Source organism: Puma concolor, chromosome A1 (genome assembly GCF_028749965.1).
Source record: "Puma concolor isolate L17-30 chromosome A1, mPumCon1.1.hap2, whole genome shotgun sequence".
NCBI classification, from domain to species: Eukaryota; Metazoa; Chordata; class Mammalia; order Carnivora; family Felidae; genus Puma; species Puma concolor.
Window position 1 is genome coordinate 152,953,426 of NC_141667.1, and position 20,054 is coordinate 152,973,479.

Sequence of the window (20,054 nt, forward strand, 5' to 3'; positions counted from 1 at the left end):
GGGTGATAGACTCCAGAGTGTCGGGCCAGGACCCTCCCTGTGGCAGGGGTGGTGGACTCCGGGGTGCTGGGCTGGGACCCTCCCCATGGTGGGGGTGATGGACTCCAGGGTTCCAGGGCCAGTTGGTGGCCTGCAGTCACTGAAGATACGTGGGATGGTCACCACAAGGGACAGCAGAGCAGAAGCAGCAGTCAGAGTGGTGTGAGTCCTAGAGACCTGTGGTGTTGGCTGGTTGGTCACGTGCCCCCAGGGAAGTAACAGATGGGCAGGCAGGGCCTTTGGTCCTTACCAGGGCTGTGTACACAGAAGGGCCCTGGGTCAAGTGAGCGAGCCTCTAACTTGAATTAGAAAGCAGTCATGGCCCCTGAATCATCTTCCAGACTTGAACCAGTTTCCAGATCCGAAACCCTTTGAAGGATGGGGATACGGCCCCCTTGAGGAGAAACCCTGGGATGCCACTATCTGTTGAGACTATCATTTCTTGTGCCAGCCTTCCCCCCAGGGCCCTGTGGTGTCTAACCAGGGCGACTGAGCACTGGAGGCAGGAAGTCATCAGACTTTTAGGGACTAGGGGATACTGGATCTGGTGCTGATGCTAGCAGACCCAAAACGGCCCTGTGGCCCACCAGTCAGAGGAGGGGCTTATTGGGCCCAGGGGATCCGTGGAGTCTCAGATCAGGTCCGCCTCACACAGTCACACAGTAGGCCTCTGAACCCAGCCCATGGCTATTTTTCCCAGGCCTGGAGCATATAATCGGAATACACGCTCTCACTAGCTAGAGAACCCCACACCAGTTCCCTGACCTGTGTAGTGAGAGCTATCCTGGGGAAGCCACTGGAGCTACCTAGAAGAGTGAACCATTCTTGCAGGGATTGCAGAGGTGCATGTCCCCATCAAGGACCTGCAGGGTGCACAGGCAGTGAGCCCTGCACCATTTCCGCTCAGCGCACTCACTGGGCTGTGCAGGGAAAAGTTGGAGAAGAACAGTGGATTGTCCCAACCGTGACCAGGTCGTTCTCTTATGGCACTCGCTGTACCAGACACTTGAGCAAGTTAGCACATCATGTGAGACCGGGGGCGCAGCGCTTACTCTGGCAGACACTCTCTGTCCATGCTGTTAGGAGGGGCCACCAGAGCAGTTTGCTCCCCAGCAAACTGCAACGCTGTCCCGCCTCATGGCAACACCAGCTCTCCAGCCCCATGCCCATTCCCGTCACAGGGACCTGGACTGTGTTTCCCTCCACAGGGTAGCACCCTGGTCTGTTACCTGGGTGATACCGTGCCGACTGCATCGAGGGCGTAAAATTAGCAACTACTCAGGACACACTGCGAAGGCATGTCAGAGGGTGGGAAAGTAAATCTCCCAGAGAATCAGGGGTTTTCCACCTCAGTGAAATTTCTAGGGATCCAGTGGTGTGGGGCTCACCAAAGTGTCTTCTACTGTGAAGGACAGGTTTTTCTTCTGGCTCTTTCTACAACCAAAAAGAAGACACTGCCTGGTGGTGAGCATTTTGGAAGCAACGTCCTCATTTGTGATGCTACTCTGGCCCTTTTACCAAGTGACATGAAAAACTGTTGGTCTTGAGTGGAACCCAAAGCAAGAAAGCTCTGCAGCAAGTCCAGGCTGCCATGTGAGCCACATGATTGAGCAGATCCAGTGGCACTTAAAGTGTCCGTGGTAGACAGGGGTGCTTTCCAGAGCCTGTGGGAGACCTCTGTAGGGAGTCACAGTGCATGCTGTTAGGATTTTGGAGCAAAGCCCTGCCATCCTGTGCAGATAACTTCTTTCTTTTTGAGAAACAGCTCTTGGCCTGCTACTGGGCCTTTGTAGAGACTGAACGCTGGACCGTGGACCACCATGTTATCACACAATCTGAGCTGTTCTTCATGAAATGGGTGTTATTTGACCCAGCAAGCCATGACATGGGGCACGCATGGTGACCCTCCCCCCAGCCCCCGCATCCAATGATGGTGGGATGCAGGAGATCAGGGGCAAGCAGGCCCTGACAGCACGGCTTAGGCTGTATGAGGAATTAGCTCCCGTGCTACGCTGCCTGCTCCTACACCCCTGCCTTCTGCCCCCAGCCTGCACCTACGGCACAACCCATACCTGCTATCAGTTGACTGAGAACGAAGGCAGCAGGGCCTGGTTTACACTTACAGATGGTTCTATACCATGTGCAGGCATCACCCAGAAATGGACAGAGGTGAAGGGAGATCCTTCCAGTGGCAGAACTTCAAGCCATGCGCCTGGAGGTTCACCATGTTGGGAAGGCAGTCTTGTGCAGTCTTCTGACCCACTGTCAGCCCTGTTAGAATGGATCTGAGGGCTGGAGCACACAGCCTATGCCAGGCTTATCACCTAGTAGGGAAATAGCTTTCCCTGTTACAAGCTCAACTGGTACTCATTTGTTCTACTGAAGCACTCTGCCAGCTGTCAGAGTTCATATATCAGAGTCCACGGAGAGGGGGCAGTCCTTGAACTACAGCATTCAAAGGATGTGCATAAGCCTGTTGTCCTGCATTGGCTGCCAGGGGACCAGCGGCCACTACCAGAGCTGGTTCTGTTCTGCTCTTCTCTGCACTAGGAAAGCTGAGTATGGTATTGCTCTGTCCAGTGCTGGACTGTGTTGTGCTCCATGGTAACTCCGATACCAGGATGCTGTGGGCAAAAGTGTTTGAGTCCTCCCCTGAGATTGGTGACCAGTGTGTGGCACTCTGCTCAACAGGGTTCTTGGAAGGAGGAATGGTCAGATGCTCAGTTGCATGCTGATTGGCTGCAGCCAGTGGTTTGGCTGATGTTCAGGACTGGAAGAAACAGGACTGGAAACTTCATGACCAGGAGATCCAGGGCAGAAGTGTTGGATAGACTTCTCTGGTTGGGAAAAAAGGCAAAGATGTGTCTCACCTGAATGCTCACTGAAGGGTGTCTTCAGCAGAGGAGGATTGTAATTATCCAGTGGATAGGATGACCTGTGCCCTAGATAACCGTCGGTCTGTTTTCCCAGCACCTCCTGAAGTTGCCCACTGAGCCCATGAACAAAGTGGCCATGGTGACAGGGATGGAAGCCATGATTGGGTCCAGCAGCACAGACTTCAGCTCACCAAGGCCAGCCTGACCACAGCCACCAACACCAAGTCTCCAATATGCCTCTAGTCTCCAGGGTGTTCAGCCTGCTACTTGGTGGCTGGCTGATTATGTTGGACCATCTCTTACTGTGAATCCTTTGAACGTGGCTCCTCATTTCCAAATTCTGTTTTTCTCTTTGGGTTTCAACAGTTTGACTATAATGTATCTTGATGTGGCTCTTTTTAAGTTTATCCCCCTTGGAGTTTGTTGAGCTTCTTGAATGTGTACATTCATGTCTTTCATCAGATTTGGGAAGTTTTCAACCAATGTTTCCTCAAATTCATTTTCTGTCCCTTTCTCTCTCTTGTCCATCTGGGATTCCCATAATACGTTTGTGGATATGTTTGATGGTGTCCTTTGGGCTCTGATCATTTTTCTTCCTTTATTTTCCTTCCTTTCTGCTCCTCAGACTGGGTAATTTCAAAGGTATTACTTTCAAATTCACCCATTCTCTGTTCTCCCCTGTCAAATCTGCTGTTGAATCCCTCCAGCAAGTTTTTCATTTCAGTGATTGCACTTTTCAGCTCTAGAATTTGTTTCTTTCTCATAATTTCTTTTTACTAATATTCTTGTTTTGTTCAGACATTTTTTTCTTATTTCTTTCAGTTATTTGTCCATAGTTTCCTTTAGCTCATTGAACATATTTAAGATTTTGGTGTAACATCTTTGATAAAATATTAGGACTTCCTCAGAGATGAGTATGGGCCTTATGAATCAGCCATACTTTCTTCTTTCTTTGTATGTTTTATCATTTTTTCTTGAGAAGTGCACATTCTGTTGTGGTAAATCTGTTATGGACTAAATGTTTGTGTCCCTGAAATTCACCTGAAGTCCCTGAGGTCACCACCACCCCCAGCCCCCACCCCAGTGTGATAGTGTTAGGAGGCAGGGCCTTTGGGAGGTGATTAGGTTTAGATGAGGTCATGAGAGTAGAGCCCCCATGATGGGATAAGAAGAAGAGGCTAAATCTCTCTCTCTCTGTCTCTCTCTTTCTTCTTCCTCCTCTTCCTCCTCTTCCTCCTCTCCTCCTCCTCCTCCTCTCCTCCTCCTCCTCCTCTTCTTCTTCTTCTTCTTCTTCTTCTTCTTCTTCTTCTTCTTCTTCTTCTCTCCCCCCCTTCCTCTCTCTCTCTGTCTCTCCCCCTCTCCCTCTCCCTCTCTCTCCTCTCTCTCTGCTGTACGAGGACACAACAAGAAGGTAGCTGTCTCCAAGCCAGGGAGAGAGCTCTTCCCCCAAACCAAATCTGTTGGCACCCTAATCTTGAACTTCCTAGCCTCTATAACTGAGAAATAAACGTCTGTTGTTCAAGCCATGCAATTTGTGGTATTTGTTACAGTAGCCCGAACTGACTGATACACTCTGGAAACCTAATTCTACTCCTTGGGGATTAGTGGTCTTTGCTTGTTGAGGGTTATGACTGGAATTGGAATCTTTTCCCAACTATTTTTGCAAAGTGTGTCTCTCTTGTTATATGTGGTCATTGAAGTTTCTCTTTCATTGCGTCTCTGTTCAGCTAGTGAACCGACAAAGATGTTCTTAGGAATTGGGTCTTGTCTCTTTGAATTCCCTCTGGCTGGGAAGCCACTTGGGCTTATCGTGGCTGAAACCTCTATGCCAGCCTCTCTGCAGTCAAAAGCAGCATAGAACTTCTAGAAAACAAAATGTTAAAATTCTGTGTTATACACTTCCTACTTTTTGGCATTCCATGTCTCTCTTTAAATGAAATGAAGACAAGTTGGTAACCCAGTTTTGATTTCAGGAGTTTGGTAGAAGCTACTTGCTGAGGTAATTGGTCTGGTTGTGTTTTCATTGGCATCTGTGAGTAACTGGTATTGCCTCTGTTCAGAGGTTGGAAAATGGCACTCTGGAATGACAGTTTGGCTCTTCACAGTTGAGCCAAGTATAGCTCAGCACTTTGAGGACATTTCCCATTGTGTTCCTAGTGTACATGATTGCTAAGTTGGGTAGGATTGTGCCTACTATTTTTTCCTCCCTATCCTAGATATTCTGATTGTTTTATTCTGATGTGTCTCTGATATGTAGATTTTTTAGAACAGGCTTTTAAATTACATACCGTAAAATTTACTCACTGTATGTAAACAATTCAATGATCTTTAGCAAACTTACAGAGTTGTACAGACAAGACTGTAGTCCAACTTTTAGGACATTTCTATCCCTCCCAAAAGTCACCTCAAGCCCTTTGGCAGTCACTCTGTTCTTGCCCTGCCCAGGTCACCACTGATCTAGTCTTTCTGTGTAGACTTGTCTTTTTAGAGAGTTAACATATGTCTGGCTTCTTGCACTGTGTCATGTTTTTGAGATTCATCTCCATTGTAGGATAGATCAGTACTTTGTTACCTTATATTTCTGTTCTTCTTTTCTCTTTCCTTTTCTTTCTTTCCTTTCTTTCTTTCTTTCTTTCTTCCTTCCTTCCTTCCTTCCTTCCTTCCTTCCTTCCTTCCTTCTGGCTCCATGCCTACTTTAAATGGGCTTGGACTTACAACCCTGAGATCAAGAGTCTACTGACTAAGCCGGCCAGGCGTCCCATTAGTTTGTATTTCTGACCAATACTCTGTTATATGATCTATCACATCTTGTTTGTCCATTGACCAATTTTGATGGACATTTTGTTGTTTCTGTTTTGTGTCCATTATGAATAGTGCTGCTATAGACACTTGTGTACAAGTGTTTGCATGAACATTTGTTTTCATTTCCCTTGGGTAGGAAATTGCTGGGTCTCTCTTTAACATTTTGAGAACTTGACCAATTGTTTTCCAAAGTGGCTGTGCCATGTTTCACCTCCCCACCAATAATGTTATGGGGGCTCCAGTTTCTCCACAACATCACTAACACTTGTTATTGTCTGCTTTATTATTATAACTGTCATAGTGGGTGTGAAGTGGCGTCTCATTACACAATCATTTTCCTAATGATAATAAGCATCTTTTCATATGCTTTTTCCCCATAGGTCTATTTTATTTTTAAATTCTTTGACCATTTTTTATGTGGTTGTCTTTTTATTATGGACTTTGTAGGAGTTTTATATATTCTGGGTAGAAATCCCTTTATCAGATACATGATTTGAAAATATTTTCTCCCTTTCTGTGGATTGTCTTTCTTGAAGGTGGTTTTTGAATCACAGAGGATTTTAATTTTTTTCTCCAATGAATCAAGCACAATTTATTTTAGAACTAAAAGGACAGACTGAGCAAAAGAAAGTTTTATCCTAAACTTTCCCAATAGACATTTTCTCCCCAGACTGCATGTTACCAATTTTAAGTCCCATCAGTGGTCTTCATACTATTCATAGAGGATGTACAGGTTGTGTCGTTTCCTTAAAGAGTCAAGTTTGAAAATAATATTTCTACTTTTTGTGCTTTAGAATTATTTGTAAGTAATCTCTGTGCCCAACCTGGGGTTTGAACTCACAACCCCAAGATCAAGAGTTGCATGCTCTACCTACTGAGCCAGCCAGATGCCCCACTTTTTGTGCTTTAGAACAACTCTCAAAACATACTATTATGCTCCCAGCTCATAACTGTTCAATTCATTCTTTCTTCTTGAAATAACTTAGAGCAAGAGAATCATTTACTTTGTACATTTTCAAAAACAGAACTTGTCCGTTTTCTCTCCAGTGTTCATGGAGGGAAAAACTAGTCCAACCCAACAGATGAGCAAAAAGTCTTTTTCCTATTTTGGCTTCTCTGGTTTAAGTGACCAGAGAAAATCATTAGCTGTTTTTATTTTGGTTTCAACATAATAGCATCTATAGCCTTTTCTTCCTCCGAAGCCAACACTGGTCTTTCACATTCAAAACATGAACATTTCAGAGCTTTGCAGTTTTGCGCCTTCAGTTACTGCCCAGCCAACTCAAGGGGAGCACACCTCGGAAGACAGAAGACCCTCCCAGGTCCTCATTCTCCTTCTCCGCTGCTCCCTCCCCTCACCCTCAGGGCACCATGATACGCAGGCCCGATTGCTTGTGCCTTGCGCACAGATGGGGCCCAGACCTGGCTGGACACAAGGCCAAAAGATTTTAAGTTTGATGAAGACCAATGTACCTGTTTTTTTTTTGTTTTTTTTTTGTTTTTGTCACTTGCCTTTGGTGTCATATCCAGTTCATTGCCTAATCCAGAGTCACAGAGGTTTATTCTTTTGCTTTGTTCCAAGAGTCATAGTTTTAGCTCTCCTGTTTAGGTCCCTGAACCACTTGGGGTTCATTTTTGTGAATGATGTGAGAAATGAATCAAATTTCTTTTTTCTTTTCTTTTCTTTTTTCTTTTATTTATTTATTTATTTATTTATTTATTTATTTATTTATTTAGTATGACGCTATTCAGTGATCTCAGCAATATTTGTTGAAAGATGGATGTTTCCCCACTGAATTGTCTTGTCATCCTTGTCAAAAACCAGTTGACCATAAGGATAAAGGTTTGTTTCTGGACTCTGAGTTCCATCTCATTAATCCACGCTGTAACCTTTCGCCAGTACACCATCATCATTGTCATGACCGTGTAGTAAGTTTGCACTCAGCAAGAGTCCACCAACTTGTTTCTTTTTCAGGATTGTTTTTGTCTATTCTGGGTCTTTTGTGTTTCCATGTGAATATTGGGATAAACTAAGGGCTTAACAGTGCCCTAACTGGGAGAATTAGGGAGGTCTTGTTACCACCCCCCCTAGAGGTGCGCCCCCCTGCACCCGTAAGGTTTCCGTTGTTACCGCTGGCTCTTCATGTGGCCTCCTGTACCGTAATCCCATGCTTGGGGAAGGACCCTAGTGCAGCAGGTAAGGGTGGATGTCCACGCCCCCCCCTTTTTAAATTGAAGTATAGTTGGTACACAAGGTTACATTAATTTTCAGTGGATAGCATATCGGATAAGTTGATACTTGATGCTGTGCTCACTACCAGTGTAGCTACTGTCTGTCACCATCCAACACTATTATAGTATCGTTGATCATACTCCTTGTGCTGTATCTTAATTTACCCCTATGATTTATTCGTTCCTTAACTGGAAGCCTCTATCCCCCACTCCCCTTCACCCATTCTGCTCCTCACCCAACCCCCCTACCCTCTGGCAACCATCAGTTCTATGTATTTATGGATCTGTTTCTGCCTTTTCTTTTTCTGTTTATTTGTTGAGTTTTTTAGATTCTGCATATAAGTGAAATCATGTAGTGTTTATCTTTCTCTGTCTTATTTTATTTAGCATAATACTCTCGCGGTCCATCCATGTTATTGCAAATGGCAAGATTTCATTCTCTTTTGTGGCTGAGTGATATTCCTCTGTGTGTGTGTGTGTGTGTGTGTGTGTGTGTGTGTGTGTGTGTGTGTATCACGTTTTCGTTATCCATTCCTCTATGGGTAGACCCTTGGGTTACTTTCATAGTTTGGCCATTGTAAATAATGCCTCAGTAAGCATAGGGGTGCATATATCTTTACCACTTGTGTTTTCATTTGCTTTGGGTAAATACCCAGTAGTGAAATTATTGGGTCATATGGTAATTCTATTTTTAATTTTTGACACACCTCCATACTGTTTTCTAGAGTGGCTGCACCAGTTTGCACTCCCAGCCAACAGTACAAAAGGGTTCCCCTTTCTCTGCATCCTCACCAACATCTGTTGTTTCCTGAGTTGTTAATTTTAGCCATTCTGACAGGTGTGAGGTGGTATCTCATTGTAGTTTTGATTTGTATTTCCCTTATGATGAGTGATGTTAAACATCTTCTTATGCTTATGTGTCTGTTAGCCATCTGGATGTCTTCTTTGGAGAAGTGCCTAATCAGATCCTCTGCCCAGTTTTTAATTGGGTTGTTTGTTAGTTTGTTTTGGTGATGAGTTGTATAAGTTCTTTATGTATTTTAGATATTAACTGCTTATCAGATGTATTATTTGCAAATATCTTTTTTCCATTCAGCAGGTTATCTGTTTGTATTATCAGTGATTTCCTTTGGTGTGCAGAAGCTTTTTATTTTATGAAAATAAAAAATGAAACAGTTTGTTTTTCACTTTTGTTTCTGTTGCTTAAAGAGACATGTCCACAAATATGTTACTAAAGCCGATGTCTAGGTGATTACTGTGTGTGTTTTCTTTTAGGAGTTTTATGCATTCATGTCTCACATCTAATCCATTAATCCATTTTGAACTTATTTTTGTGTAAAGTGTAAGAAAGGGTCTGATTTTATTCTTTTGCATGAGGCTGTCCAATTTTCCCAACACCGTTTGTTGAAGATACTGTCTTTTCCCCATTGCATATTCTTGTGTCCTTCATCATAGATTAATTGACCTATAAGTGTGGGTATATTTCTGGGCTCTCTATTCTGTTCCTCTGATTTGTGTGTCTGTTTTAGTGCCAATACCATACTGTTGTGATCACTGTCACTTTGTAGTATATCCTGAAATCTGGGATTGTGATAACTCCAGCTTGGGTCTTATTTCTCTAGATCACTTTGGCTATTTGAGGTCTTTTGTTGTTCCATACAAATTTTAGTATTATTTGTTCTAATTCTGTGAAAAATGCTCTTGGTGTTTTGATAGAGATTGTATTAAATTTGTAAATTGCTTTGGGTAGTATGGATGTTTTAACAATATTAATTCTTCCAGTCCGTGAGAATGGTATATATTTCCATTTCTTTGTGTCATCTTTAATTTCTTTCATCAATGTCTTAATAGTTTTCAGAGTACAAGTCTTCCACCTCCTTGGTTAAATTTATTCCTAAGGTATTTTATTATTTTTGGTACATCTGTAAGTGAGATTCTTTTTTTCTCAATTTCTCTTTCTGCTACTTCGTTATGGCTATTCATACTCTTGAACTACTTCTTGCTTCAGTTTTGGAAGGTTGTGGGTTTTGAGTGTTTTGTCTGTTTCATAAAAGTCCAATCTATTGGTGTGAAATTGGGTATGGTATCCCCTAGGAGCCTTTCCAGGGCTAAAGGCTCTATGGTGATGCCTCCATCACTCCTGATGTTGGTGATATGCATTTTCTTTGTTTTATTTTGGATCATTTTTTGTAAGGGTTTTTTTTTTTTTAATTATTTCAAAGAACCAACTTTTGGCTTTTTTAATATTTTCTTTTTTTCTGTTTTATATTTCATTGATTTCTGCTTTTCCTTTATTCTACTTACTTTGGGTTCAATTTATAACTTTTTGAGACAGAAGCTTAAATCGCTGATTTTAAATCCTTCTAAGAAGTTTTCCAACATCCACTGAAAGCTATAAATTTTCCTCATGACTGCTCCACTTGCACCCTGCCATTTTTTGCATATTGGTTTGTTTCACTCACTTCAGATTTTTTTTGATTCCCTTTACTTAGAATCGTATTTAATTTCCAGATATTTGAGGATTTTCTATTAGCCTTTTGTCATTAATTTCAAATGTCATTTGTTTGAGGACAGAGGATATGCTCTGTATGATTTCAATACTTGAAATTTATTGAGATGTGTTACATTTTTTTAATGTTCTGAATACACTTTAAAGAGTGTATTCAGCAGATGGATGTTGGTTCCATAAATATCAATCAAGTTGAGTTGTTTAAATAGTGTTTATATTCTTACTAATTGTTTTTGTCTTCTTGCTATATTATGGAGAGAAATTTGTTAAAACCTACAACTGTGGTTGTCTATTTCTTCTTTTAGTTTTATCAGTTTTTGCTTAATGAATTTTGAAATTTTGTCAGATATACTTGTTTAGTATTCAGTCTTTTTGTTGGATTGGTGGATTGTTGATGGATTATTATGCATTGTCTGTCTTTATCCTTGGTAACATCCTTGTCTTAAGGTTTACTACTGGCACGATGCATCTTTTTACCAATACCTTTGCTTTTGACATGTCTGTGCCCTTATATTTCACAGTCTCTTGTAAACAAGATATAGCTGTGTCTTGTTTTCGTTTTTGAATCCAGGCTGACAATCTGCCTTTAAATTAGAGGATTTGGTCTATTTACATTTAATATAATTACTAATATGGCTATATTTAAGTCTACCACCTTGATTATTTTCTATTTTTTCCATTTGATCTTTGTTCCTTTGCTTTTCCTTTCCTGCTTCTATTTTTTTTTCATCACAAGATAGATCTCGTGGTGTTATTAGTGGTTATTTTACAGCTGTACCGTCTGATATGGTAGGCACTAGCCACATGTAATTAAGTTTAAAATTCAGTCCTGCATTAGGAGCCACACTGTAGATGCCCAGTAACCACATGTGCCTATTACCATATTGGACAGACAGATTACTGCAGAAATTTCCATCCGATGGCTCTCTACAGATTCAGATCAGGATTTATTTGGAGTCAGAATCACCCAGGGTCAAACCTGAAAAGAGCAACATTTTTCAGAAGACATGTGTTTCTTTTCCTTTTTATTTTTATTTTAAAAAATTGTTTTTAAGTTTATTTATTTATTTGTAGAGAGAGACAGAGAGTGCCAGCAGGGGTGAATCAGAGAGAGGGAGAGAGAGAATCCCAAGCAGGCTCTGCACCGTCAGCACTGAGCTTGACTGGGGCTCAAACTCACAAACTGCGAGATCATGATCTGAACCAAAATCAGGAGTCAGACACTTAGCTGACTGAGCCACCCAGGCACCCCAGAAGACATGTGTTTCTATTGTGGGCTTATTACTGATAGCTTTGTGTCTGTAGACAGAAGAGATATGCTCTTGGCCTCGGTTTTCTTTTCTAAAACACGGGGTAGTAATTCCTGCTCTTCTGCTTCATGGAGTGCTTGGGTAAAATGTAGCCCTGTAAAATGGCTAAGTGCTGTATGAAGGCTAAAGCAGTCTTCAAGAAAACGCACTGAAACCCCGTTGACTGTTCTGTGTTTTGTTTGGTCTTTTAGGTTGCTGACAGAGCTGGAGTCCCCTTCCTGGTGGCCCTTTAGCTCCAAGCTTTGGAAGATGCCATCAGAAACAAAGCTTAAGGGAGACGCTTCAACGGCTAGTCCCAGAGCTCTTGGGAAGGAAGGGGTAGTGGTCAGAATTCCTGCTGTTTTCTCCCAGAGAACAGCATCCCATGTCAAACCAGGGAGTCTCACTGTCCTAGTGTCTGGACTGGAAATCCATGATTCGAGTTCTGTGCTCATGCACAGGTTCGAAAGAGAAGACGTGGATGACATTAAGGTTCACACGCCCTATGAGATCAGCATCCGCCAGCGGTTCATTGGGAAACCTGACATAGCCTATCACTTGATATCTGCCAGGATGCCAGAGGCCATCCCCGTTTTGGAGGTGCAGTTCAGCAAAAAGATGGAAGTGTTAGGAGACGCCCTGACACCCAGCAGCACCAAAACCTCCTCCCCAGCAGAGAAGGGCTGCTCCATGTGGCACACAGGTGAGTGACCGCTGGTACAGGCCCTGCACAAGTCTCCAGAATCATGGTCAAATGCAGCATGCCTGTGGCACGTCCGTCATTTGAGGCATTGCTTGGAGCAGCTGCTGGTTTCCAGGCACCAGCAACTGTGCATTTGTTAGCAGGTGAGAACAACTTCGGGCCTCTTTCCTTAGTTCCTACCACCTCGAAGTGGGCAAGTCCCAGACTCAGGTGTACCACACACTCAAATGGGAGCCAGGCAGGTTTCTCCGGAGTCTGCTTTCTATCCAGAACAGAGGAGGGCTCCAGGGTAGGTGTTTTCACCTCTTTCCTCTGTGGGACTTAATTGACACTAACATGCCGGCTCTGCACCCCCGACCTGGGCCCATTCCAGGAATGTATCTGGGAATCAGAATCCTGGACAACCGTGCAGATACGTTTTGTGGGTTTGTAGGCCTTGGCAAGGGCCATGGAGTCCTCCCGTGTGTCTCCATGGAGAGCGTGGGGCTGGACGTATGCCTTTGGACAGCCTGGGACCACCTGACTCCTCAGGCTCGCCTTCCTGATGGGTGTCAGGTAACATCTTGGTCACGTCTTTAGTCTTTTTTTTCTTTTTAAAAATTTTTTTTACACTTATTTATTTTCTTTCTCTTTTTTTTTTTCAATATGAAATTTATTGTCAAATTGGTTTCTATACAACACCCAGTGCTCATCCCAACAGGTGCGCTCCTCAATGCCCATCACCCACTTTCCCCACCCTCCCACTCCCATCAACCCTCAGTTTATTCTCAGTTTTTAAGAGTCTCTTATGGTTTGGCTCCCTCCCTCTCTAACTTTTTTTTTTCCTTCCCCTTCCCCATGGTCTTCTGTTAAGTTTCTCAGGATCCACATAAGAGTGAAAACATATGGTATCAGTCTTTTTCTCTATGACTTATTTCACTTAGCATAACACTCTCCAGTTCCATTCACATTGCTACAAAAGGCCGTATTTCATTCTTTCTCATTGCCAAGTAGTATTCCATTGTGTATATACCACAATTTCTTTATGCATTCATCAGTTGATGGGCATTTAGGCTCTTTCCATAATTTGGCTGTTGAAAATGCTGCTATAAACATTGGGGTACCAGTGCCCCTCTGCCTCAGCACTCCTGTATGCCTTGGGTAAATTCCTAGCAGTGCTATTGCTGGATCATTGGGTAGATCTATTTTTAATTTTTTTTTCAATATATGAAGTTTATTGTCAAATTGGTTTCCATACAACACCCAGTGCCCATCCCAAAAGGTGCCCTCCTCAATACTCATCACCCACCCTCCCCTCCCTCCCACCCCCCATCAACCCTCAGTTTGTTCTCAGTTTTTAAGAGTCTCTTATGCTTTGGCTCTCTTCCACTCTAACCTCTTTTTTTTTTTTCCTTCCCCTCCCCCATGGGTTTCTGTTAAGTTTCTCAGGATCCACCTAAGAGTGAAACCATATGGTATCTGTCTTTCTCTGTATGGCTTATTTCACTTAGCATAACACTCTCCAGTTCCATCCATGTTGCTACAAAGGGCCATATTTCATTCTTTCACGTAGTACTCCATTATGTATATAAACCACAATTTCTTTATCCATTATTCATCAGTATTTTTAATTTTTTGAGGAACCTCCATACTGTTTTCCAGAGTGGCTGCACCAGTTTGCATTCCCACCAACAGTGCAAGAGGGTTCCCATTTCCCCACATCCCCTCCAGCATCTATAGTCTCCTGATTTGTTCATTTTAGCCACTCTGACTGGCGTGAGGTGGTATCTCAGTGTGGTTTTGATTTGTATTTCCCTGATGAGAAGTGACATTGAGCATTTTTTCATGTGTCTGTTGGTCATCTTGATGTCTTTTTTGGAAAAGTGTCTATTCATGTCTTCTGCCCATTTCTTCACTGGATTATTTGTTTTACAGGTGTGGAGTTTGGTGAGATCTTTATAGATTTTGGATACTAGCCCTTTGTCTGATATGTGATTTGCAACTATCTTTTCCCATTCCGTAGGTTGCCTTTTAATTTTGTTGATTGTTTCCTTTGCAGTGCAGAAGCTATCTATCTGGATGTGGTCCCAATAGTTCATTTTTGCTTTTAATTCCGTTGCTTTTGGAGATGTGTCAAGTAAGAAATTGCTGCGGCTGAAGTCAGGTTTTTTCCTGCTTTCTCCTCTAGGGTTTTGATGGTTTCCTGTCTCACATTCAGGTCCTGTATCCCTTTCGAGTTTATTTTTGTGAATGGTGTAAGAAAGTGGTCTAGTTTCATCCTTCTGCACGTTGCTGTCCAGTTCTCCTAGCACCGTTTCTTAAAGAGACTGTCTTTTTTCCATTGGATATTCTTTCCTGCTTTGCCAAAGATTAGTTGGCCATCCTTTTGTGGGTCCAATTCTGGAGTCTCTATTCTATTCCATTGGTCAATGTGTCTGTTTTTGTACCAATACCATGCTGTCTTGATGATGACAGCTTTGTAGTAGAGGCTAATGTCTGGGATTGTGATGCCTCCCGCTTTGGTCTTCTTCTTCAGTATTACTTTAGCTATTTGGGATCTTTTGTGGTCCCATACAAATTTTAGGATTGCTTGTTCTAGCTTCTAGAAGAATGCTGGTGCAATTTTGATTGGGATTGCATTGAATGTGTAGATTGCTTTGGTAGTGTTGCCATTTTAACAATATTTATTCTTCAAATCCATGAGCATGGAAGGTTTTTCCATTTCTTTGTATCTTCTTCAATTTCCTTCATAAGCTTTCTATAGTTTTCAGCATACAGATCTTTTAACATCTTTGGTTAGGGTTTATTCCTAGGTATTTTGTGATTCTTGGTGCAATTGTGAATGGGATTAGTTTCTTTATTTGTCTTTCTGTTGCTTCATTATTAGTGGATAAGAATGCACCTGATTTCTGTACGTTACTTTTGTATCCTGCGACTTTGCTGAATTCATGTTATCAGTTCTAGAGCCTTTTGGTGGAGTCTGTTGGGTTTTCCATGTACAATATCATGTCATCTGCAAAAAGTGAAAGCTTAACTTCATCTTTGCCAATTTTGATGCCTTTGATTTCATTTTGTTGTCTGATTGCTGATGCTAGAACTTCCAACACTATGTTAAACAACAGCGGTGACAGTGGACATCCCTGTCGTGTTCCTGATCTCAGGGGGAAAGCTCTCAGTTTTTCCCATTGAGGATGATATTAGCTGTGGGCTTTTCATAAATGGCTTTTATGATGTTTAAATATGTTCCTTCTATCCTGACTTTCTCGAGCGTTTTTATTAAGAAAGGATGCTGAATTTTGTCAAATGCTTTTTCTGCATCAATTGACAGGATCATATGGTTCTTTTCTTTTATTAATGTGATGTATCACATTGATTGATTTGCAAATGTTGAACCAGCCCTGCAGCCCATTAATCACAAACATAAGCAACCTTATTGAGAATGTGGTAATTGCAGGGGACTTTAATACCCCACTTACAGCAATGGATAAATCATCTAGACACAGGATCAATAAAGAAATAAGGGCCCTGATTGATACATTGGATCAGATGAACTTCACAGATATATTTAGAACTGTGCATCCCAAAGCAACAGAATATACTTTCTTCTCAAGTGCACATTGAACATTCTGCAAGATAGATCACATACTGGGTCACAAAACAGCCCTTCATAAGTATAAAAGAATTGAGATCACACCATGCACACTTTCAGACCACAATGCTATGAAACTTGGAATCAACCACAGGAAAAAGTCTGGAAAACCTCCAAAAGCATGGAGGTTAAAAACGCCTCCATGAATGAATGGGTCAACCAGGCAATTAGAGAAGAAATTTAAAAATATATGGAAACAAATGAAAATGAACATACAACAATCCAAACGCTTTGGGAAACAGTGAAGGCAGTCTTGAGAGGAAAATACATTGCAATCCAGGCCTATCTCAAGAAACAAGAAAAATCCCAAATACAAAATCTAACAGCACACCTAAAGGAAATAGAAGCAGAGCAGCAAATACACCCCAAACCCAGAAGAAGAAGAGAAATAATAAAGATCAGAGCAGAAATAAACAACATAGAATCTAAAAAAAACTGTAGAGCAGATCAATGAAACCAAGAGTTGGTTTTTTTGAAAAAATAAACAAAATTGATAAACCTCTAGCCAGGCTTCTCAAAAAGAAAAGGGAGAGGACCCAAACAGATAAAATCATGGGGGAGCCTGGGTGGCTCAGTCGGTTAAGCGGCTGACTTTGGCTCAGGTCATGATCTCACAGTCCGTGAGTTCGAGCCCTGTGTCGGGACCTGTGCTGACAGCTCAGAGCCTGGAGCCTGTTTCAGATTTTGTGTCTCCCTCTCTCTCTGCCCCTCCCCAGTTCATGCTCTGTCTCTCTCTGTCTCAAAAATAAATAAACGTTAAAAAAAATTGGATAAAATCATGAATGAAAATGGAATTATTAACCAATCCCTCAGAAATACAAGCAATTATCGGGGAATACTATGAAAATTATATGCCAACATACTGGACAACCTGGAAGAAATAGACAAATTCCTAAGCACCCACACACTTCCAAAACTCAAACAGGAATAGAAAACTTGAACAGACCCATAACCAGTGAAGAAATTGAATCAGTTATCAAAAATCTTCCAACAAATAAGAATCCAGGACCAGATGGTTTCCCTGGGGAATTCTACCAGACTTTTAAAGCAGAGATAATACCTATCCTTCTCAAGCTGTTCAAAAAAATAGAAAAGGAAGGAAAACTTCCAGACTCATTCTATGAAGCCAGCATTACTTTGATTTCCAAACCAGAGACCCAGCAAAAAAAGAACTACAGGCCAATATCCCTGATGAATATGGATGCAAAAATTCTCAACAAGATACTAGCAAATTGAATTCAACAGCATATAAAAAGAATTATTCACCATTATCGAGTGGGATACATTTATTTATTTTTGAGAGACAGAGCGTGAGCAGGGGCGGGGCAGAGAGAGGGAGACACAGAATCAGAAGCAGGCTCCAGACTCTGAGCTGTCAGCACAGAGCCAGACGCAGGGCTTGAACTCACAAATCGTGAGATCATGACCCTAGCTGAAGTTGGATGCTTAACCGACTAAGCCACCCAGGAGCCCCATGTCTTTAGTCTGTATTTTTGTCTCTGTGAATGATTGTGAGAAGACGTGTCTCACACCTTTTATTTGTTTTGTGGCCTCACAGGTTTGTCTCTGTGGACTGCCTATCCCGTTTGTTTTTCTACCGTGCTGTTTCTTCATTTGATCTGTAGTAGCACCTTATTTGTTGTAGATATGTATCCCTTGTTGACTTCAGGGGCTACCAGTACCTCTCCCAAATGGTCATTTTCCACCACAGAAATGTTTAATGTTGCTGTGGTCACATCCACCATGTTTCCCCTTCAGTTTGTTTTTGAGTCCAGCTTAAGAAATCCCAGAGTCATAAAGTATCGTATTTTCTAATACCAGTGTTATATGTGATCTTACTTCTATAATATAGCAATTTTTCTGACAGGCCAGTAGTCCTTCCTTATTAACTTTGATTGCCAGGTGTCTGTTAAAGTAAGAGACATGTTTTTACTGTCCTGGTTTCTTTTTTCTCTGAAGTGATTGATTTCAGTGCTAATGTATAACCAATTTCCCTAACACATGAATATTGTGATGTTATTCTAAATGGAAGTTTCAAGAAGAAATGTGCTTAAAAATAGACCTGGTCCCATAAATACCAAGACATTGGGAATGTTAACGTAAAAACTTAATTTAAAAAACATATTTTTTTGGTGCACCTAGGTGGCTCGGTTGGTTGAGTATCCAACTTCAGCTCAAGTCGTGATCTTGTGGCTCATGGGTTCGAGTCCCATGTCAGGCTTGCTGCTAACAGAGCCTGGAACCTATTTCAGATTCTGTGTCTCCCTCTCTCTCTGCTCCTCCCTTGCTCGCATGTGTGCACTCTCTCTCTCTCAAATAACAATAAAACATTTTTAAAAAATGTATTTTCTTGGCGCTCCCAGATTTTTCTTTGGCCCCTCTCTCAAGGCCAGACTTAGAAGCCCATGACAGGGCCAAGGAGGGTGAGCAGTACGAGCCAGCATAAGACCCTGACCCAAGGGGCCTGGGCAGTGAGGGGAGACCAAGAACATGGTGCTGGGCACCCACAGCCCTTGTCCTCGTGGGGCTCCACCACATTCGTGGTTCGTGGGCTTTCTGTTAGAGCTGGCGTCTTCAGAGACAGGACATGGCTCAGGGGCCAGAGCCCTGCGGCCAGGGTTTGGATCAGGAAGGGCACCAGCCAGGGCTGCTGACCACGGGCCAGACGTCTTCCTCCTCAGGGAAGCCACAGTCACCTACCGTCAGCCATGTCCGCACACACCTCCCGAGCAAGGTCCAGATTCGGGTTGGATTGAGTGATGGGGCCTGTGTTTGTGGAGTGAGTGGAGCCATATCAGGATGACACATGAGTTTTCACCTTAGGGCTAACATCAGCCTGTGCAGATCAAGACATGGAGTCCTCCCTTGGGGAGGCCACCCTGCCTGCCTGTGAGCTTCTGCAGGTGGTGAGGAGGGAGCTGGGGAAGGAGCTACAGGCCCCGGTTGTGAGCAGAGTGGTGTCTGACTTGCTGTGTGTCTCTGCTGTTGGCTGCAGCACCTGAGGTGGAGACCATGGCTGGACATCTCCAGCTGCTGTTGTGATAGAGCCTGTGGCCAGAAGGTGGCAGTGTAGTCACGGGACCCAGAGGAACTTCCCGGAGATCTCTGCAATCCTGTGCAGTGTAGGCGGCCCAGCCAGCAGCCCGGCCGGCCCAAGGTGTCTCCAGGCGCTTCGGGAGCCCGGATGACACAGGTGGGCAGCGTCCACCTTGGGGGAAAGCAGTGGAAAAACTGCTGTGTTTGCCTAGCTTCCAGCTTGGGGACAAGCTGCGAGGAGGGTACAGAGTCCCCGTGTCTCAGACACCGATTCCCCTGACGAAGCGATGCTCACACACTGTCGCTCTCCCAAGTCCACGTTATGTCCACATTCCCTCACGCCTGCTGTCCCCAACTGCGTGTGGTGTCCCATGGGATGTGTCTGTGTGGAGGTTGGCACGTTGTCTTATGTTGTCTCATGATCTTGGGTTGACAGGTTTCAGGAGGACTTAAGAGCAAGGCCCATGCATAGTGTTTTACAGAGTTTTGGGTACTTACTTTCATCTTTGCCAACTGGTCACCTTCTCTGACTGCCTATTTAAGAGGCCCTGGTCACCTGCTCACTCACCAAATGGAGATCTTACCCAGCGCCTGCCCTCAGTGCCCCCTTGGCTGTCCTGCTTCCACACTGGGACATGTGCTCCGGACCAGACCTTAATGACCGCATCTCCAGCACCCAGGACGGGCCCGGGTGTCTAACAGTACACACATTTGTGTGACAGTAATGTCCCTGTGCAGGATCGCTCATTTAAGACTCTGGCTCCAGGTGGTAGAGTCTTTTTTTTTTTTTTTTAATTTTTTTTTTTCAACATTTATTTATTTTTGGGACAGAGAGAGACAGAGCATGAACGGGGGAGGGGCAGAGAGAGAGGGAGACACAGAATCGGATCCAGGTGGTAGAGTCTTGATCCCAGGGCGCAGGGACCACAGTGACCACAGA

At 43.2% G+C, this 20,054-nt stretch overlaps 1 protein-coding gene across 2 annotated transcripts in view; it reads left to right on the top strand.

Moving 5' to 3' along the window:
• SNAP47 (synaptosome associated protein 47) overlaps positions 1 to 20,054 on the top strand; it is a 50,109-nt gene that overhangs the window by 15,896 nt on the left and 14,159 nt on the right. For both annotated transcript variants that reach the window (XR_015251247.1, XM_025920223.2), the window contains exon 3: positions 11,960 to 12,450. Coding sequence is in view for 1 of the 2 variants with exons in the window: in XM_025920223.2 (XP_025776008.1) it covers positions 11,960 to 12,450 (491 nt within the window). In the remaining variant the exon portion in view is untranslated. The remainder of the gene's footprint in view (positions 1 to 11,959; positions 12,451 to 20,054) is intronic.